General features: G+C 47.4%; 1 protein-coding gene across 1 annotated transcript in view; it reads left to right on the forward strand.

The window, feature by feature from the left end:
• Positions 1 to 16,647, forward strand: part of col5a3a (collagen, type V, alpha 3a) — a 54,540-nt gene extending 37,893 nt beyond the window's left edge. Inside the window, 21 exon segments of the mRNA XM_060075105.1 lie at positions 532 to 639; positions 1,290 to 1,384; positions 3,628 to 3,681; positions 4,229 to 4,282; positions 5,318 to 5,425; positions 5,555 to 5,608; positions 5,713 to 5,766; positions 6,031 to 6,084; positions 6,905 to 6,958; positions 7,081 to 7,188; positions 7,506 to 7,559; positions 7,673 to 7,726; positions 8,125 to 8,232; positions 8,408 to 8,461; positions 9,335 to 9,370; positions 10,182 to 10,235; positions 10,728 to 11,016; positions 11,647 to 11,759; positions 11,946 to 12,014; positions 13,647 to 13,880; positions 14,945 to 16,647. Coding sequence (XP_059931088.1) covers positions 532 to 639; positions 1,290 to 1,384; positions 3,628 to 3,681; positions 4,229 to 4,282; positions 5,318 to 5,425; positions 5,555 to 5,608; positions 5,713 to 5,766; positions 6,031 to 6,084; positions 6,905 to 6,958; positions 7,081 to 7,188; positions 7,506 to 7,559; positions 7,673 to 7,726; positions 8,125 to 8,232; positions 8,408 to 8,461; positions 9,335 to 9,370; positions 10,182 to 10,235; positions 10,728 to 11,016; positions 11,647 to 11,759; positions 11,946 to 12,014; positions 13,647 to 13,880; positions 14,945 to 15,091 — 1,955 coding nt within the window. The 3' untranslated portion in view covers positions 15,092 to 16,647.
• Positions 16,648 to 22,087: the final 5,440 nt, after the last annotated feature.

Below are 22,087 nucleotides of genomic sequence, written 5' to 3' on the forward strand. Positions count from 1 at the left end.
TCTCTGTCTCTGTCTCTCTCTCCTCTCTCTCTCTCGACACAGGCAGATTAGGGCAATGCAGAGAAAAGAGACGAAAAACAAAAGAAGGAAGATGAGGAGAAACGGAGTGAGAGGTCTGCAGAGATAGAGCTTGAGAGAGAGAAAGTGAGAGGGCTGGAGGGAGGGAGGGAGTGAGAGAGCGAGCGAGAGGTAGAGAGAAAGAGAGCTCAGTGGGTAAGCTTCATTCATGTGTGGGGTGTTGTGGATCACACGGTTCATCTCTCTCTCTCTCTGTCTTTCGCTCTATGTCTCTCGCTCTATGTCTCTCTCTCTCTCTCTCTCTCTCTCTCTCTCTCTCCTCTCTCTCTCTCTCTCTCTCCTCTCTCTCTCTCTCTATGTCCCCTCTCTCTCTCTCTCTATGTCCCTCTCTCTCTCTCTCTCTCTCTCTCCTCTCTCTCTCTCTCTCTATGTCTCTCATATTATGTCCTCCCCTCTCCCGCTCTCTCCCTCCCTTCTCCCCATCCTTCTGTGTCTCTGTCCCCGTCTCATTAGAACACACAGAGGGCTCTCTTCCCTTTTCTTCCAAGAACTCAGAGTTGTTCTGTTTCTGGTGCTCGGCTCGGCTCAGCATCTGCTCAGCCGAGGACGGAGCCAAGCACAGTTAGGATTAATTGCTTCTTGTCATTCTCTGGAGATGCACGGGGAAGAATCAAATCGCTATTCTCATTTTCCCTGTAGCTGCAAGACTACACTCTTGTATCTCACAGGCTCGAGGAGCAGAGGGGGAGAGGAGAAAGAAAGAGAGGGGAGAGGGGAGAGAAAGAGAGAGGGTGGGGGGGTGGGAGGTGTCCTTTTGGAGCCTGTGTCATTCTGAGGGTAATGACCTGCCCGGGATGTCTTCATCACGTCGCCGTGAAGAACAAAGGCAAATGCAGCCACTGCAGCCCTCATGGCCCTCGCTCTCACTCCCCTGGCCAGAGCGGAAGCGTGCGTCTAATGATGAACTTACCAGAGGTTGTGGGTTAACCAGGGCGCTAGTGATGTAGTGTGTATGCAAAGGTCTGTATTTAGGTCAGTGTTTATAACTACATTAAGCGTGTGTGTGTGTGTGTGTGTTGTGTGTGTGTGTGTGTGTGTGTGTGTGTGTGTGTGTGTGTGTGTGTGTGTGTGTGTGTGTGTGTGTTGTGTGTGTGTGTGTGTGTGTGTGTGTGTGTGCGTTTGCCTGTATGTATGCAAGCGTGTGTGTGTGCACGGCGTTCATGGCGTTTGATCTTTGTCCATTGTTTGTGTTGTTTCCTATATTAAAGCATGAAACACCCTCATGAAACATTCATTCGTTCTCCCCACAGGGCCCCCCCCAGGACTGCATGGCCCCAGAGGCCCCCAAGGATCGACCGGAGGAGAGGTAGGCAACAACAGCATCCACCTTCCTCGCCCCGTTTCATCTTTAAAGCTTGGGCATCGGTAACCCAACCGCTTTTCTGGGCTCCACACCCAGGCAACATCCGTAGCCAAATCGGACACAGACAATTGTACTTGAGTGACCCAAGTTCAAAACCGTGTGCCTGTGTGTGTGTGTGACCGCCGTGGTCTGGTGTTCTTTTTGACGTGACACTATCACAAACCCTCTAAGCGTCACATTGTTATGTAGCTGACCCGTTCCTCTGACCTTCAGTAATGAGAGGGCCTATGCAAAGATATACATCCCCTACAGACAAAAGCACCACATTATTTATATCAACCGTATCCCAGCTTCCACCCCTTTGGCCTAAGCAAACCGCATCATGGTCAGCCTAATTCTTCCAACAATGCAACTAATACAGGACTCAGGAAATCCGACGGGAATGTAGGGCACATTTACATTGAATCAGGAGGGGGGTTCAGCAAGGTTGTTTGGCAACTTTTACAACTACCCCAGTTTTTCCTCAAGACTGCATAATCCAGGTTACTTTCTTGTGCAGAAGTTGCCTTTTTGTCTTTGAAATGGGAAAAGGAAATAAATAATGAAAGGTAGGGGACTGTGAAGCGAAACAAGTGTGGCTACAGCTCCTGCCTAATCTGATGGAAGCCAAGTATTGTGATCTTAAAACCAAAAAAACATGAAATCGCACCGTGCCCCGTTCTGCCCACATCTTTAATGTATAACTCAGCTGCTCTCTTCCATCGTTCACCCACTGCACACACAGCAAGGCTGCTCACTCACCGCTCCCGTGCACACCACAACCCCATTTCATCATTAACACACAACGTCAACAACAACAAATTGATTATCTAAAAAACGGAACGTTTAGCTCGAGCAAACGACAATAAATGCACGTCCCTCTAGCATCGCCGAAATAACAAACAGAAAGCCACCTCAACCGGAAACTCCCGCCAACGGCTGCTGACGACGGATACACCACGGAGAACCTGTCCTTCCCCGTACACTACACTATCCGTCAGCATCTCCTTTACATGCTGCAAAGTCATTTTTGAGACCACAGCCCCCCCCCCCCCCCCCCCCCCCCCCCCCCCCCCTTCCTCTCCACCCCTTGTCTCTCTCTACTTTTGTCGAAATCTGAATTATTAAAAACCATTAAAAAATATAACCCCTGAGATAAAGGCAGGGTTATATTTACCGCGTTATGAATCATTAAGCAACGTCAGGAGTACGATGGTTCCTTAAGAAGCGGTTATATTTACCTCCGATAATGGCCGGGCATCTCGGCAGCATCTCCCGACGGTCAATTATTTAGCAGCAGGGAGGCCTGCTGCCGGCTCTTCACAACAGGAAGCACAGATTGGATCGGGTACAGATAGCCTGGTCCATCAATAGGATATATAAAGGAGTGTGTGTGTGTGTGTGTGTGTGTGTGTGTGTGGGGGGGGGGGGGGGGGGGGTGGTAGTTCAGAGGTACTGCTTGGTTTTACCTCGCTTCCTTGTTTGTGCACTCTAGCGAAAAAGAGGCTTCTTCCCATCGTCCCCAGACCTGACCCCAGCACTATATCCCTGTGGTGTAGCTGTGCACGTCTGGGACACGCGTGCACACAACACACACACACACACACACACACACACACACACACACACACACACACACACACACACACACACACACACACACACACACACACACACACACACACACACACACACACACACACACACTCGTGCGAGCGTGCAACCAAGCAAGCGCATCGGTGTTCACACAATTGCACGTGTGCACACACACACACACGCGCGCACTATGCATGTGTACACACACACACAAATCATGCAGACACAGATCTGCAGACATATATCTGCAGACACATGCATGCGTGTGCACAAACACATGCATGCAGACAGACACAACCCCCCCCCCCCCATCCCACACACACACACACACACACACACACCCACACACACACACACACACACACACACACACACACACACACACCAACTCAGTGCATGTGGGCATGCACAGACACGTGCACATCTACTGTACGTGTCCATGCAGTCCATGCACTATTATCCCCACTATCCTAAGAGAGAGCGAAGTCGAGAGAGACGCCTAAACCCGACTGTGAATCTGATTGAAAAAACAGGAAGGGTGTTCTCAAAATCTCAATCTTCAATGACTTTACCCCTACTGATTCCTGTCCGCTTCCTTCTCCTCCCTCCAGGGAGCGCCCGGGATAACCGGTGGAGTCGGCCAGCCCGGACTTGTAGGAGAGAAGGTGAGTGTGTTGCAATTATCACACAATGGGCTGACATAACACGTGTGAGTATCTGGCCTGTGTGTGTGTGTGTGTATGTATCTTGATCGTCGAGCCCCTACCTCTGCAACACCGTTTCCATGACCCTGCAGTTGCCTCGTTGACGCATCACGGCCATGGTTACCTTCCCGTCTCTGCGCGGTGTTGTCATTAATAGGTGCTGCACACATAAGTGGCATAATTGATATTTTTCCGCACTGGCTAACGAGATGCGGGGGGACAGTGTGCTACTGTATGTCTTTGGTCGTGGTTAACGAGGCTACGTATTTCAGTGCCAGGTTCCATCCACGGCAATGTGTGCCGTGGAATACACTTAATCAATTTAAACCGCTGCCAAGTCTTGGAGGTGGAGCGCGGTCCTGCTCCAAGCGTAAGTGGGCTATCGTCTCCAAGGTAGTTGCATGTATGGATTTGGATATGTGTGCGTGTGCAACCAAGCATGCATGCATCCATGTATGTGTGTGTTGGAGATGTGTTGGCCTCACAGCCAGTGTTTCTCCTCTTGCAGGGAGAGGATGGGGAAGGTGGAGATCCTGGGACCGTTGGAGAGACAGGCCAGGCTGTAAGTCACGATCTCTCTCTCTCTCTCTCTCTCTCTCTCTCTCTCTCTCTCTCTCTCTCTCTCTCTCTCTCTCTCTCTCTCACCAACAGACAGACAGACAACACAAATAAATCCTCCACATCGCCTCTGTCCTTGTGCACTCTCTCTCTCTCTCTATCGCTCTCTCTCTCTCTTTTTCTCACTTCATGTTAGAGGAGAATATAAAATAATCCCCTATGACTGCCCATATGTTTTTTTTCATTGTGTGTCCAACCTTCACAAGAGGATTGTGCAAACATTGATGACGTTTTTCTAACGGATCAATGTTTTCATTGGCGAACTTCCAAGAAAACTCACGTGAAGCTACGATGACAGCCCTTACTGCCCTGCAAATGCAGTCTCTTAGAATTGTCCTTGTATCAACAATGTTCGTACAACTCGCTGTATTTCAACCGTAACTCGTACATGATCGCAAAGTGAAACTACCGAGAAGATACAAAGTAAACAAGAGGAGGCATAGTCTGAGGAGGGACACAGGGTTGTAGTTAAATCGGGGGGGGGGGGGGGGGGGGGCTAGATTACTCCAGTTATTTCATTCTATTTGATATGGGGGTGCCACATGATACCTATGGTTGGATCTAGATGTGACGGATTACATTGCAATTGTATGCAGGAATGCAAAATATTACTACTAGTAAATATTTTATTTATTATTTATTAACAAATTTGACAAGAGGGCATTTTTTCCTCTGCAATATGCAACCAGAACTACTAATCCATACATCATTTAATGAATTGACATCCAAACATGTGTACTTTTTTCGAAATCACACTTAAACATGAAGGACTTGAAGTCCATTGTAGCATTTTGTAGGGCGTGCTTTCAGGCGTACTCAGAGGAGCAGCTCTCATCGACGAGAGTGGGAGTGTTTCCTTACGGCTCGACGCTACGCTTTGCGACGCGACGCTTACCCGGTCAAGGAAGGGGTTTAGAGTGCCGTTGGCCGTGCTCTCTTTGAAACCACGCTGTACTTATATCGCTCTGTGTTGTTCCAGGGAGGTAAAGGAGATTTGGGGGAGAAGGGTGACAGCGGGCCTCCCGGGGCGGCTGGACCTCCAGGAGTCCGAGGAACACCAGGGGAGGACGGATCTAAGGGCAACCCTGTAAGTCTCGCTCTCCCTCTCTCCCTCTCCCCCTCTCCCCATCTCTTCCTCTCTGGCCTCCCCCCTGGCAGAGTGTGTTGTGTGTATCATAGTCCTCCCTGACTGATTTCTCATCTCCTTCGCGATCAGGGGCCACTTGGATTCCCGGGAGATTCTGGACAACCTGGGGAAGCAGGCCCAAATGTAAGCTACAGTTTTATCTGAAATAAATGAATTAATCAAAAAAAAAAAAACGTCTCTTAGGAATAAATATATCCATCCCTGTATTTTCACCTCTACTTATCCAGGGAGTGGATGGTGTGCCCGGGGCTAAGGGAGACCATGGAGAGCCCGGCAAAGCCGTGCGTATATACCCTTTTATCACACCATCATGGCTTACTGTGTCCCCTTTTTGTAGCCGACACCTGTAGCTGGAGTCTGTCCGTGCGCTCGCTTTGTGTACTGCGAGCGAACGGCTTTGTTCTCTGTCACAGCGAGAGCTCATTACTTATTCATTGTCTACGGAACGGATATCCTTTCAGCCTCTTAGTGGCGGTGAGGCAATTTTGACGGAACTTTTATGTTGTTGATTTTCAGTTCTTTTGTTTTTCCTTTGCACTCCGCAGGGACCCCAAGGAGCATCTGGAGAGCCCGGCCCTCAGGGGCCACCAGGGCGTCGAGTGAGTTTACATATCTAACTGTAAACTGATACTGTATGCATATATTAATATATATCTCTGTATGCATGTTTACATGCCTTTCATACATTCATTCATGGGATGTACTCTTCTGTGTGGCGTTCTGTTCGAAAATTCCAATTACCTTCTGGGAATGGGTTGTCCTCTGTTATTTTAGGTTTAAGACACCTGGAACACTTTATATCTAGTCTCCGACTTTAGATTTATATCTAAAGACTGTTGGCAGACGACTGCAAATCTGGGTGAGCAGGGCGTGTCACTTTTTTTCATCTAATATTTGTATCAACCAATTGGTCTCAACCCGTCTGTAAACACGAACACAATCTCGGTCATCAGTAATAAACTGTAAAAAAAGTATCGGTGAAGGTTTCAAATCAACACTGTGAAGCCACTGTAGAAATACACTTATTAAACTCCCCTTCTTTAAGCTTCATCCTCTCGTCAATTCGTTTTCTTCTGTAGAATATCTCTGTTATAAAACAGGAAACATGGCGTAACCATCTCCCGTTTCCCCGGAGAGGTTCTGCTATAGCATCGCGATCTGCTGGATTCAAGATGACCTATATAAGAAAAATATATATTACATGTTTTTACTAACAAGGCCGACGGGTTACATAGGCTTCTGTTCATACTCAACAGGGATAGAAAAACACGTAATGGGAAATAGCAGCGCCATGTTCAGATGTGCTTCCTAATCTATTCTATCCTATTCCCCTCACCATCACCAGAAGCGACAGGCAAAGGTTTTTAGTGATGATGTCCCATTCTATTTTTCGCCCCGACCATTTCTCTGTCTACCCAGGGCCACGTCGGAACCGCAGGAACAGAAGGGAAGCAAGGAACGAAAGGAGCAAAGGTATGGACGAGGAATAACACTGAGCTTACGTTCAGAAAAGGAAGTTATCTCACCAGCCTCAAACGACTCAAATGTGTTCCGCACAACTTTACAGTACATACAACATTGCTGGTTTTCTACAGGGTCCCATGGGTAAAGAGGGTCCGGCAGGGAGGACCGGGCCCGTGGGCCCTCAAGGACACCCCGGGAAGGAAGGTACACAGGGACTCAGAGGCATCCCAGGGTCGGCAGTAAGTGTACACTCCCCGCTTGTCGCCTGCTCGTCTTTACTTTGAATGAGGCTGTGTTGAATATTATTATGGATGTTGTGCTTAGCTTGAAATATTATTCATACATTTTTGTGCGTGTTTAAAGGGCTCTGTTACTGACCTCTATGAGACACCATACTTAGGCCCAATCCCATTTCTACCCCTTACCCCTTCCCCTTACCCCTTCAAAACAAGAGGGAGGGGTTAGGGGAAGGGGTAAGGGGTAGAAATGGGATTGGGCCATAACCTTACTGAAGTCTGGATTTTCCCCTCTTGATTTGCGTCTTGTTTTTCCTCAGGGGGAGCATGGGTTAAATGGACCTCCGGGGCAGACCGGACCTCCAGGGCCAATGGTGCGTCATTACAGACCTACTGACATTAATACCTCGTTAATAGCCGGTACTTCTTGCGAAGGCAATGCCATCGTCCACCCTGGACACCCCTTTAAAGTGTAATGTCTCCCCAGGGTCCATCAGGTCTTCCAGGTCTTAAGGGAGAGCATGGAACGAAGGGCGACAAAGTGAGTGTTTAATCAGTCTTTTGTTTTGAATGAAACCGCAAAAAAATGTAATTACTTGATTCTGATTGGTCAGTGGGTTCTTATAATCATGCGCAATAGCGCACAATGGGACACCTCTGCCTTTCAATGCGCTACAAATCCAACGTGAACAAGAACGCTCAAATAGAGCCATCGTCCAGCTGTTTCCATGACCACCCAAAAACAGTATTATAGCGTTATATATATATAGACGAAAGTCTGTTCCATCTCATCATTGTTTGTATCTGTGGTTGAAGCGGAGTGAACCCATCCAGGGTGAACCGACGCACTTTGTAATTTATTCCCACTTCCGTCGGTTTAGTAAGGCTATGACGAGAGGACCAGCCTGACTCCCACGGTCTCGTTCTGTCTTCCCCCAGGGACACGGTGGCTTGATAGGCCTGATCGGACCTCCAGGGGAGTTCGGGGAGAAGGGCGACCGAGGCCTGCCGGGGCTGCAGGGCACCCGAGGTCCCAAGGGAGATGGGGTAGGCGTCCATCACATGACTCTGCTCTTGCCCTCTTCGTTGTGGTTGTTGTTGTTGTTGTTGTTGTTGTTGTTGTTGTTGTTGTTGTTATTATGCATCGCGCACATCTGTGCAAAAAAAAAGAGTTTGGAGACTACAAGACGTGTTTGTTGTTGTTTGTTGTGATTGTCTCCAGGGTACCACTGGGTTTGCTGGTCCCACCGGTCCCCCAGGTCCAGCTGGACTGTCTGTAAGTGACCACACACGCACACGCACACGCACATACACATACACACACACACGCACGCATACACACACACACGCGCATGCACGCACACACAGACATACACACACACACATACAAACAAAGACACACACGCACGCATGCACGCACACGCACGTACATATCCATGCACACACCAAATCCACATGTACACTTACACACCAATATCCACATATACAACACATACACACACATAAAAACCCACACATATCATAGCTCTTTACATACATTACCAAATTTATAAACGGGTCATCTAAAGCCCTTCACAAATTCAGATTTTCATACAGTATGTGTGTGTTCTTGAAGCATAATCAAAACATCCATAAATGTGAATGGAAGTCGGGTCAATGCGTCCAGAGTAGCCACTCCAACGCCTATGTAACTACTCTCACTCACAGTGCAAGACTCAGCACGACGTTCTCTACCATTTATTTAACTGAACCCGTTGAGCTATTTAGCACGCGCTACTTCAAACAGCAGGTGGGGTTTAAGGTAATATATTCTTTGCCACACATGTGGCTATCGGCTGTTTTGCACTTGACACCTAATTGCCGCACTGATAAGCTGGCATATTTTTCCAAGAAAACACATTTGCCACATCCCGTTTCGTGGCTTTGAATATTAATAAAGACACGACTCTACCCCGACGATGTAAAGACGCCGCTAGCATGGATGTCTCTCTCCCCCTTTATCAGTATTTTTGTTAAAGTTACGGTGGAAATGACAAGATAAGGTAAACATTTGCAGGCAGGGCAAAATGAGTTATTTTATCTGCTGAATTGACCACAAAGCTTTTGATGCAACCCTATCTACTCTTTATCTTTCTATGTCTTCTCTTAGGGTTCAGCCGGAGAGAAGGGGTCGAAGGGAGACACGGTGAGTGGGCTAAACTTATTTGCACTTTTTCATCTGTGTTCTGTGCTGTTCTCACACGTTTTTCTAGCAGCTGTCGGAACCATATGCTGTGTGTGTGTGTGTGTGTGTGTGTGTGTGTGTGTGTGTGTGTGTGTGTGTGTGTGTGTGTGTGTGTGTGTGTGTGTGTGTGTGTGTGTGTGTGTGTTAGGATGCTGAACCTGTGTGCGTGGATGCTGGATCTGTGTGTGCGTTTGTGAGTGTGCATGTGTGTGATCTGTGTGTGTGTGTGGACAAATTATCTGTGTGTGTGTGTGTGTGCGCGTGTTTTTGTGTGTTTGATCAGTGTGTGTGGATACTGGATCTGTGTGTGTGTGCATGCGTGTGATTTGTATTTGTGTGGATACTGGATCTGTGTGTGTGTGTGTGTGCATGCGTGTGATCTGTGTGTGTGCATTAAGTGTGTGTCGGTGTGCGTGCCTTTTGGCTCCATTGCACCACGTCTCAGAGCCACGGCGCTGGCGTGGCTCTGAGACGTGTGTACCACATGTCTAACCACCAAAGGCCAGGTGTACCGGCGCTCCCCGGAGCCTCTTTGTGGGACTCTTCTAGCGGAATCCGTGCTGATAGGATTCAGGTGGAGGCTGCGTGACGACGGGAAGCCCCTGAAAACCATGATACTGTGTGCTGACAGGGCCCGGGCCCGGGCCGAGGAGTGCTGATCCACAGAGCGGGATAATCCCGCAGAGCGGCAGGTGTATCTGGCCTGATAAAAAGAGGGGACTCCGAGTGAGATCTTTTTTTTTTGACGCCGCTGTGTGTCTTGTTTCCTCAGGGCGCTGTCGGCCCTCAAGGGGACACCGGGCCCGCCGGACCCCCGGGGCAAGCTGTGAGTTGTTCCCTTTGCCCCCCTTTTTTATTCGTCTCCTTCTGTCGAGCTGTCCTGTTGTTCGCTCGGATACAAACAGACTGTCTGGTCCAAGTCATGGACTAGACAGTCTGTTTGACCGTGTTGTTAAAGTTTGTATGAATTGTTTTACTCTAACAATGTGCATGTGAATGGTATTATGTCTACACTTTTTAAGGCTGTAGCCCCCCCCATGGTATTGTTAAATGCTTTGGATCAAAGATATTTATCAATGGACCATCATCCCGGTCCGTTTGGCACCGATTGCACTCAGAGCCATCCCTGGTGGTGTGGATCAATCGACTGCGCTCCTTCTCAACGTTACCTTTTATTTCCCGTTGGGTTTCAGCGAGTCGTTCTTCGAAGCCGTCTGAGGGCTTAGTCTAAGGGCGCGAAACCGTGGGCCTGTGAAGCCCTCTGCCGCTATAACTGCACTTACAGGAGCACCCCGTCTCCGCCCTTCCTCTCTCACAGGGACCCCCCGCCACCTATGTCACACCGCTGCACATGAGGGAGGGCAGGAGGAAGAGGAAGAGGCAGGCGGGCTCTTCGTGGGACGGCGGCGAGGACTGGCAGGGGAGGGAGGAGAGGGCCCTGCAGGGGGACCAGCCGCTGGAGGACGCGGAGGGCATGGAGGAGGTCTTCGCCTCGCTCAGCTCCATGAAGACGGAGGTGGAGCTGATGAGGAGGCCCCTGGGGACCTTTGAGAGCCCCGCACGCACGTGCAAGGAGCTGATGATGGTCCAGCCCGGCTACAAAGACGGTAAGTGGAAAAGGAATTCGATTTTATTCCTTTTTTTTTTTTTTTTTTGGGGTGGCGGATCTTTATCTCTCTGGCTCTCCAGCTCTCTGGCTCTCTCTCTCTCTGGCTCTCTATGGCGCTCTCTCACTCTCTCTCTCTTGCGCTTTCTCTCGCTCTCTCTCTCTCTCTCTCTCTCTCTCTCTCTCTCTCTCACTCTCTCACTCTCTCTCTCTTGCGCTTTCTCTCGCTCTCTCTCTCTCTCTCTCTCTCTCTCTCTCTCTCTCTCTCTCTCTCTCTCTCTCTCTCTCTCTCTCTCTCTCTCTCTCTCCCTCCCTCTCCCCCTCTCTCTCGCTCTCTCGCTCTCACTCTCTCTCTGTGTCCGTCTCGCTCACTCTCTCGCTTTGTCTCACCCTCTCTCTCGCTCTTTCTAACCAAATGTGTTTTTTTGGGGGGGTTTAAACGGGTTTGTCGATCTATAGGCGCTCCATCATCTTAAATCAGCGCAGAGCTTTCTCTTCCCAGCTCCTCATTAAAGCCCTGAAGCCGTTCATCATGTCACCTATAGTGTCGACGCCACATCCGGGATGTGCTCGTGGTGATTACATCTGCGCCGCGTGATTGATGTGCGTTTTCCTCTTGTGCCGTCGCCAGGTGAATACTGGATGGACCCCAACCAGGGCTGCCACCGAGACTCCCTCAAGGTCTACTGTAACTTCACGGCGGACGGGGAGACCTGCCTCAACCCCGACAAGAAGATTGCGATGGTGAGAGACCGGGGCGTCTGCCGAATGCGGAACGCAAGATTGTTTTGATGACAACAACGGAAGTCTGTTTTCCTTTGTGTGTCGCTCCCTTGACCCCCCACCCACCTAGCAGTCACAGTTAATATTCTAATTTTCTAACTGTGTGTGTGTGTGTGTGTGTCTGTGTCTGTGTGTGTCTCTCTCTAGGTGAAACTTGCGGCGTGGAACAAAGAAAAGCCAGGAACTTGGTTCAGCAGTTACAGGAAAGGAAAGCAGGTAATCCAGCAAAAACAAAGGGCCGACGCCTCCTTCTTGACCCTGCTCACCAACGTCAAAACGAGTCTCCGTCTCTTTCAGCTCAATAACTCATACTGTCAGAGAGTGGTTTGATGATGCTGATGTGTATGGTTACAGTCTGTGAGAGCACATGGGAGTTGGACGTAATGTGCTTATATATAAATGTGTGTCTATGTTTCATTTGATGAGAGAGTGTGTGTGTGTGTGTGTGTGTGTGTGTGCGTATGTGCGTGCGTGTGTGTGTTTGTGCACACGCAAACAAATGACGGCCTATGCGTGTTGGAGCATGTGTGTGTGTGTGTGTGTGTGTGTGTGTGTGTGTTCGCACAGCCACGTATATATTTGTAAGTCACACCACATTTTCATTTAGTACTAAGCTCCCAGATTATATGCGATATGACGCCACTACCCGGGTTTTTATGGCAGCAGTAGCTCCCAGCGCTCCGGAAAACCCTAAACTGAAAAACACTGTCCGCCTCGGCCTCTCTCTCTCTCTCTCACTCTCTCTCTCTCACTCTCACTCTCACTCACTCTCTCTCACTCTCACTCTCACTCTCTCACTCTCTCACTCTCATTCCGAGCGTTGCAGTCTGAGCACCGCTCTTTCATCTGCACCTGATCATAGGTTTCATAATATACTCCGTAATCACTGTTCTAACGGACCAATCGCAAATCCACATAACCTCGCTCCCCTTGTCCTTGCGTTTCCCCTGGCTATGTTTCCTCCCATCTCTCCTTTTATCTGTCCCGCTTCCTCCCTCACCCTCTCCCTCTCTTTCTCGCTCCCTGTCTCTCTCATTCACTTCTATCTCTCCCTCCCTTGAACTCTGGTTCTCACTCCGCAGATGGGTTATTTTAACCAACTCTATTGTTCACCTCGGTGAAATGTATTCTTGAGCACGGGTTCTGAGATCTTGAAATGAGGGAGGAGGTGGATTGGAAGGAGTGGAGGCCTTCACTAGACCTAGCCTCGAACCGGGTGTCTCTCATTCCCTCGGAAAGTGACGCATTGTGAAGTGCCTGAAGCTTTAAGTTTAAGTTTTAAAACCAGTATCAAGACCCATCTATTTTCTGTTGCCTTTTCTTAGACTAATTTTCTGTTTTATATGCTCTCCCTTATGCATAACCCTTTATTCACTTTATTTATGTTTTTTATCAGATTTTATGCATTTTAATTTTAATATTTTGTCTTGTCTTCCTTTTATTATGGAAAAAACTTCATTTTATTTGTGTAAAGCACTTTGGGTTGCCATTGGCATGAAATGTGCTATATAAATAAAAGTGCCTTGCCTTGCCTTGCCTTGAAGCAAGATTACAATTACACTCAAATAGGGTGATGTGTATATAATGAATATAGTTTGATTAATGCATTGATCGCATTTAATTAATGAAATACAGAAATGATTATACATCCCTTTAACCGTACATAGATGAATGATTGAATACCGTAAAAGAAATCATGAATAAATTATATAATTAATTTATACTTCATAATCTACAAATGATTGAGTTTTGAGCGGTATGCATGTTTGTGTGTGTGTGTGTGTGTGTGTGTGTGTGCGCGCGCGTGTGTGTGTGTGTGTGCGCGCGCGCGTGCGTGCGTGGAAACAGTTCTCGTACAGCGACAGCGACGGCACGCCCGTGCACGTGGTGCAGCTGACCTTCCTGAAGCTGCTGAGCGCCACGGCCAAGCAGAGCTTCACCTACACCTGCCAGAACTCGGCGGGCTGGTTCGACGGCGACGCCCGCTCCCACCAGCGCGCCCTGCGCTTCCGGGGCGGCAACGGCGAGGAGCTGACCCCGGCCAGGAGCCCTTTCATCCAGCCGCTGCACGACGGATGCCAGGTGAGACTCGCCACCCCCGGTGCAATGAAGGGGGTTGAGGGGGGGAACAGAACCTACTTATAAGCAAGTGTTTGGTTCACAGGCTCAGTTATGGTTCACAATGGGGTTCACGGACCCAGTACGTCCTTGCGGAACTCCTTGTGTCCACCCACAAGGGCCTGACGTTGCGCCTTCCAGAAATGTTAACCTAGCGTCGAGGCGACGCAGCCGCAAGTGCTGTGATTGGTCCGCTCACTAACACCTGACGCAGAAACAAAACAGGTTCACGACTGACTGCGTCGAAGCGTCTACGACTCTACGTGGTCATTGCGTTGCGTCGACATGGAACCATAACTGAGCCTTTAGCCGCGGAGTTAGCCGCGGAGTTAGCCGCGGAGTTAGCCGCGGAGATAGCGGCAGAGGCGGCCTCAGAGTTAGCTCCAGAGTTAGTCGCAGCGTTAGCCGCAGGAAGCGTGATGTGCTGAAATTTGCTGTCGATTCAGATGCTGCTTCAGTCAGTAGGTCTGGCAGGTGGGAGACATTCAGAGGGTCAGCTCCTTTGCCCATTTTGCGGTCATCACATGATAGCAAATAGCGTTGGCCGCTAGGTCGGCCGTTAACGTGAAGACAGCCAAAAGACTTTTGAGCTATAACTCACTCGTAAAACCATGGAAAAAATTTTTTAGACATTGAGGGTTGAGATAAGGTTGGTATTAGTACGCCGAAAAAAGCTGGGTTCTGAATGGACGCACTTTCGAGACGTCTGTTTCAGCCAAGGTCAAAAAAAATAAATAAAAATGGCAACCTTTTGAGTGCAGCGAGGGCAGGAACACACTGGCAACGCTGAAGACTCATCAGGGGTTCATGGGTTCACCACTTTAGGATTCAGGCCAAAGTGGGCCCAAATGATGTGGTGGCGGCGGTAGTGTTAGTTTTTGTTCGGACCGGACCGATCTTAAAGGTGACATATTCTGCCACCAGGGGTGAGTGTGATTAGCCGTCACAAGCCGTTTTGGAAAATCGGCCACTTCTGGCACCACAAGTTGGCGTGTTTAACCGCCGCGCCTCGGTCCTCTCCCCCGCAGTCCCGGAAAGGTCAGGAGCGGACGGTGTTAGAGATCAGCGCTCCGTCGGCGGAGCTGCTGCCCATCATAGACGTGTCGCCTGTGGACTTTGGCGGAAGCAACCAGAAGTTTGGCTTCGAAGTGGGGCGCGTGTGCTTCAGCGGCTGAGGGGCTGACCACGAGCTCAGGAGAAAAGCCACCGGCGCAACCACGGCGCACGCGGTCCGCAGAGGAGAAACTGGACTTCACCACTAGCCCATGCAATATTTATTAAATATGTTATATGTGGGGTTTGTGGTTTTGTTGTTTTTCTGTACTTCTAATATGGAATTCCTGATTCTATTGACTATAGGAACACAAGCAGATAGAGGAGGAGACAAGGCAGGAGGAAAAGCAGGTTTACCAAAGGGAAATGTTCCACTTAGTTTTATTAATTCCTTTCTTTTTGTTACTTTCTTCAAATGATCGATTCTTTTGTCGTTGCATTATGTTCCGTCATTTACTAAAGAAAGTAAGACTGAACCACTTGGCAATGATCAATTGAAAAATCACAGATCACCCTCCTATTTATGGAAAGCATTTCTGTCCTATCCTGTGGTATGGGTCAGTTGTAATGTGGGATAAACTAAACAAGAGATGCTGTTATACTGAGAGCACTTGATCTCTACCATATTCACTTCCACAGAAACAGCTCATTTAACACCACTGGGTGCAGAGGTGATGCACATTTTTGTGTACCCTTCAATGGCAGTTTGCTTAGTGAATGATTTTGATTAGTATCCAATCGGTGCTTCCGGTTATAAGGCCCTCACTCTTACTTGACCGGGTGAAGGTTGTTTCTATTACTGGAAAAATTTTCCATGTGTGATGATGAACGTCCGCAGAGCTCAAGGCTAATACCTCGTCAGGGGCATATTTCCCGATATGTCTGCGCTCAGCATGCAAGTTAAGGATAATCAAGGCACATGAAAAGCAAGACAGCTCTGCAGGCAGATTAGGCAAAACTGTTTCCCACTCGATACAACTGCAGTACCTGACAGCAATTTGTTTGATCCCTTCCATTTTGTAACTGCTGAGGCTGTGTTTCTTCCCGGGCCACTAATGTTGATTGTCTTCATAACCTACCCTTTTTTTTTTATCATATTTTGTTTTGTTTATATGTTGAAATGAAAATGTATCATGTACTCGAAAAATGGTGCTCGCTTCGGACTTGTGACGCTATTCCCTGGTGCTAACCATGTATGATTTCAGATGGTACGTTCTATATGTATGCGGGCCGGATCAAAGGACTGAAGCTACGGGCCTATAAAGTGTTTTAACCAGCGGTTTTCCGGGCTAGTCAACCTCAGTCTAAGAGCTCAAGTCTACAAATAAAGCCAGTGGACAACAAAATAGCTAGTGAATCCAAGACGTTCTCAGGTCTGTCTCTCGGAGATCATGGTGGGCTGTCACTCCAGATCAGATGGGTACCCTGCGTTCTCCACCGCTGTTGAAAATTCATGTCCAATACCGACCCCCTTCCCCTGCATTCTAATGGCGCGGGCCCACCTGTGCATAGTCTGTTCTGAAGTTGATATATTGTTGTACAGTTATTCTAAGGATGCGAGTTTTACAAATGATCTGCTGCACGAGTGAACCGTCACGGTCACTTGTAAGAATAAAAATGTGGATTTTATGAATAATATAATGATTGAAATAAAACAGAAAAAAAAACTTTTTTAATACAGGTTCTCCTCTGTGTCTGCCTTTACCAGTGGGGGTGCAACGTTTTATATCGGCCATGGAAAAAGGCCAAAGGGATTGGCCTCTGTGCGTCTAATAGACAAACAAGCTCTTCATTATGTAACAATCCTCTGCTATCACTCAACGACAATGCAATCAACATCTCCATATAGCTGATGTAATCAACCCCCCACTCGCTCCCCTGGTGATTGGTCTCAATTCCTTTCAGCCTAAGGATTCCCTCCTTGAGAGGGAAGCAGCATCCGAGAAGAACACGGAGACAAAAGAGGGATGGAGGGTTGGATGAATAGATAAGGAAAGGGTGGCGGAGGAAATGGCTTTCGGATGAGAAACACAGCCGCAGAGAATTGTTTTGTCAGATGTGTGTGCGTGCATGCATGCGTGTGGGCGAGTGTGTGTTTTATTCATAGTTATGGACGCCTCTGGACGCTTGTATGATTGTAAATACGGTGACGGTGTATAAAATGTGTGTGTTTGTGTGTGTGTGCAGGTGCATGCTTGTCTCCGGAGGTCGATACAAACCTAACATTAACAGCTCCTTGGCCCCAGATGACACCTTGGTTGAGGGTGTCTAGAACAAGCAATTCAATATATCTTTGTATCTTTATCTTTTATTTTTCCACTCTTTGTATATTTCTCACCTTTTCTTTCACACTCCATTTCCTCCCCTCTCTCTCTCTCTCTCTGTCTCTCTCTCTCTCTCTCTGTCTCTGTCTCTGTCTCTGTCTCTGTCTCTCTCTCTCTCTCTCTCTCTCTCTCTGTCTCTCTCTCTCTCTCTCTCTCTCTCTCTGTCTCTGTCTCTGTCTCTGTCTCTGTCTCTCTCTGTCTCTGTCTCTGTCTCTCTCTCTCTGTGTCGCACACTCACTCCCCCTATCTCTGTCCCTTTGCCTCCACTCTCACATTATTCTCCCCGCTTTTGTTAATGCAAACGCACACGCGGCCAATACTAATTACTCGCACGACGTTTGACTCTTTTCTACACTGGCATGCTTACGCATACCTATCTACAGGCGAGGAGGATGGTCTTGCTCTCACTTCAAAAGTGCGTGTTTCCCTCTCGGCAGGGCTCGTTTTCAAGGTCTGCGTCAATGGCAGAATAAAGGTTACCATTTACTTTCTTGTACTCACGGCTCCTTTCGACTCAATTTAATTTTAACCAGAGAACGCCCTTGACCAGGGAAAGGTCATCCCTTGCCAGTGCCTCAGAATAATGATCACGGAATGAGACACCCCAATAGTCAATACAGCATTCCTAATGCAGCGGTGCGCGTTGTGTGTGTGTCTGACTGTCTGTATGACCTTTCTACATTAACAATGGGGACAATTACACGCTTCTCACATGAATAATGCTGCCATGTCTTATATGTCTATTGTTTAACCATTAAATCCCCTACAAAATAAAGAATAGATTTGATATACATTTTGGAACCTTTATGTGAACTTCAGACTTGAAAGCCTTGGTAGGGGTTTCTTCAGAGACTTAAAAAAAAGTAGGCCACCATGAATGTGTGTGTAAAAAAGACTGAACAGATTTATCGAGAGCAACAATCGGATGAAACGTTCATCTTCTAGGAAACCAGTTGACAAAAAAGATATTTCCAAAAATAGCTATAGGCTAAAAATTACAACGTCCTCAGAGAAAACTGTGCTGCACGAGGCTTAAGGTCACCAATGATCCAGCAGCTATGCATACAAATGCTGCCGGATTTCCACATTCAAAGAGTCTTCTGGTGTTAAGTATATATAGATAACTATTGCGTAGTAAATAATATCCATCTGAGAGGCCGCCATGACATATTATGCTAATGTAATATCATTATATTGGTCCTTTTTACATGTTATATGTGTGTAACCAAAACATATTTACCAATACAGTACAAACACAGGTCAGCCTGCGATTATCAGTGCATACATCAATAACCAATCTAAATCTGCGGTCTGCATGTATTTCTGACCAATGGATGAGTGTGCTCCAACATTGACAAAAGCACATTTTTGATTACGTTTTCTGATTAAGTATGAGTTCTAAATCATCCTCTTAGGTGATTCAACCAGGGAGGCATTCATAATGAAATATTTGGTGTTAATATGACATGTCTTCAGATCAATCGCTCATCCCGAGTTGAGTTCCCAGTCCCTCAGGGCGCGGAGGTTTTACTGTCCCTGCTCACGGAGGAACGTCACCAAACATAAACTAGAGATAAATGGAGGAGAGTACTTCCGCTGCCGTATTTATGTCTTCAAACTACACAGGAGTGCAGGGTATTCTGGTAATGAATGGGATCCTCCTCTCTATGTGGTCCCTTGCTCGCTCTGTTCTGCTCAGTTTTTTACTCAAATTCTCCCCTGAAACCTCTCCTCTCTGCTCTTTTCTAAAAATATGTTTTGCATGAATTTAAAACTGAAGTATTTTGGGTTGTTTGGTCATCAACCTTTTTTCTCTCCCCCTCTTTCTCTCTCCCTCTCCCTAGTTGTCTCTCTTCCTCCTCTGTCTCCCTTGTTATCTCCTCTGCCATGTGACATTGAACCTAACTAGGCTGAACGTGTCACAAAGTCACAGTCGGAAATTAACTAATTAAAGAGACATTCACATGCGTGAGACCGGGCAGACGGTCTACATTTCTGGCTGAATGGAAAAACCTGGCCTGGGCCTCTATGTGGAAGGCGTCTGCTCTGTCAATGGTTGTGCTCAAATAAATGAATGATTTCTACCCATCCTGCCAAATTTGGATGTTATGTCTCGTTCATTATCATGTCTGAGTGTGTGTGTGTGTGGGTGTATCAATGTCGGTTTCGGAGTGTGTGTGAGTGGTTGTGTGTTTCGGACAATGTGTGTGGGTGTGTGTGTGTATATTTGTGGGTCAGCTTTTGTGTGTGTGTATGTGTGTGTCTTTGTGTAGGTGTATGTGTGTCTTTGCACATGCACATCTGTCTGTGTCAGGGGGTACATTGGATGGATCCATCCCTTAGGATGGCTGAGAATTCATGTGGTTCATTTGAAGTGCGAGTTCATACGCATGCCTGCACATGCATGTGTGACCATGAGCACGAAGGAGCATTCATGCGACCACACTTATTGCTGTGTGTGTGTGTGTTTGTGTGCACGTGAGTGTCAAACACTGCCAGCTCCCATCCACAGAGCCATTATCTCGGAGAGAGAGAGAGAGGAAATAACTTCCGCAGATTTCAAGCTATTTTTTTTCCCATCAAAAGCGCTTATCGACAAAGCTAACATTAGCAGAGCAGTCGGGATAGGTGGATAAGAATGGGGCGGCGCGCGCGCGCGGGGGGGGGGGGGGGGGGGGTTGGAGCAGGATAAAGGGGGGTGCGTGGTGTACTACAGATTTCCTGGTACAGGTGGACAAGGAATAGAGCCTCCTTTCTATAGAACGGGATTATCTGGAATAAAAAAAGCAGCCATGTTCCAGCTAAGGCTGTGACTAATCCAGCCCCAACCTTCGCATTTTGCCCTCCAACCCTCATTTCCCCAAATCCCCTGATAATGGTGTGCTGTATCTCCTTGAAAATGGCAACAGCAAACCAACTAACTATCTAACATTGGCAAAGCTTTCACTAGCAATGCAAACACGAGTTAAGCTAAAACTAGCAACGCTTACACTGGCAATACCAATGTTAGACATGATAACACCAGCAATGCTATCTGTTTTACAATAGCAACGTTAACACCAGCATTTCCAGCGATATCCTTATTAGCACTAGCAATGCTAACACTAGCATTGATTGGCTCTGCTGCTGCCCTGAATATCCTCCGTCATGCAAACCTGTGTAGAAAGACGTATGAGACAAACTGTCTCTCAACGGCAACCTATCTCATCAGCGGGGTATAAACTAGAAGACAAATAGACACACACAGAAACCCATTTACACACGCACACACCGAAGTACACACACACACACACACACACACACACACACACACACACACACACACACACACACACACACACACACACACACACACACACACACACACACACACACACGGTACAAAAAAATACGTAAGCCCACAAGAACACCGACTGCCAGAAGTGGCTTGAAAATCAGAAGCACCAAATAAGTGAATAGAAGTGATGGAGAGAAAGGCAAAGAGAGAGAGAGTGATCCATTCATTAGATTCCCATGTGTTGCATGAATTGCTCAAGCCAATTTAAGCATGGCCACAGCTGTTCATAAAGAGACTGTGTGACTAGGCAAGCATACCCTGTTACAACAAATGGTCACATGGGATCTACTTGTATGCTTGCAACTGTGTGTGTGTGTGTGTGTGTGTGTGTGTGTGTGTGTGTGTGTGTGTGTGTGTGTGTGTGTGTGTGTGTGTGTGTGTGTGTGTGTGTGTGTTCCTGTCAGCAATCTGTCTGTGTATTCGTGTCTTCCTGTGCATTTGTTTGTGTGAGAGAGGGAAGGAGCGAGTGAGAAAAATAAAGAGCTACACGCCCCATGCCCCGTCACTCAATAAAGACGATTCTCTCCATTAATCACGAGCGGACTGGGAGAGTGTGACAGAGGCTGAGTGATTCAACCAGAGGGAGTAAAATGGCTCAGACATCAGTTGGAAAAGTCGTCCAGGGTTCAGTTGTGGACCTGAATACAAAAGAAAAGATCTAATCTCGCTGTTTTCAAAAAAAATAAATCTAAAGCTAGTTATTTTCTCCACCTCCATCCTGTCCCATGGTCCCTCAAACTCAACCATCAACACCCCCATCAACACCACCAGCGGTTCATCATTTTTCTCTCGGGCTCTCCAGCAGATCAATGTGCCTGGTTTCCTATCAGCTCCTGTAACACCACTGACAACGACTGCCACTCCATCACAGGGACTAATACTTTTTTCTGTTTCTGTTTATTTTCTTCTTTTTTCTTTCATAAATGATTCCACATCGAGGTGAAAACACAAGAGGCGATTCTATTCGATGTGAAGCAGAGCGACAGAAAAGCTAAAAGGATTTGTGTGCGTCTTATTTTGGTCGGACTGTTGCCACAAACTGCCACTCACTGTTAAAATTAGACACAATGGATGTAACATTTTAAGTGCAAAATATGTCTGAATTGGTAATCAATACTCTGATAAAATCAAGTGTTTATTTAAGTGTCTTGTCAGCATAATGCATTTTATATCATGACTTTATGTATTGAGTCTATCCTTGGGCCTGGAAACAACTCATTTTAATTCTTCTGACACTGACCTGAGATCGCAATATTCTCATACTGCTGTAGAGAATTATTGCCACACACACATTAATATAGTATTTTTCATCTCTGTTTGCCTGCCCATTGGTGTGTGTCAGTATATAGCCTGCAAGTCTTACTGACTTTACTCTCCTTGTCTAGCTTTCACTGTTTGATGTGTTCTGTCCTCAAAGTCAGACAGAAATACAGGCAAATACACAAAGGCACTCTAGC

This window comes from Gadus macrocephalus, chromosome 2 (genome assembly GCF_031168955.1).
Source record: "Gadus macrocephalus chromosome 2, ASM3116895v1".
Taxonomy (NCBI): domain Eukaryota; kingdom Metazoa; phylum Chordata; class Actinopteri; order Gadiformes; family Gadidae; genus Gadus; species Gadus macrocephalus.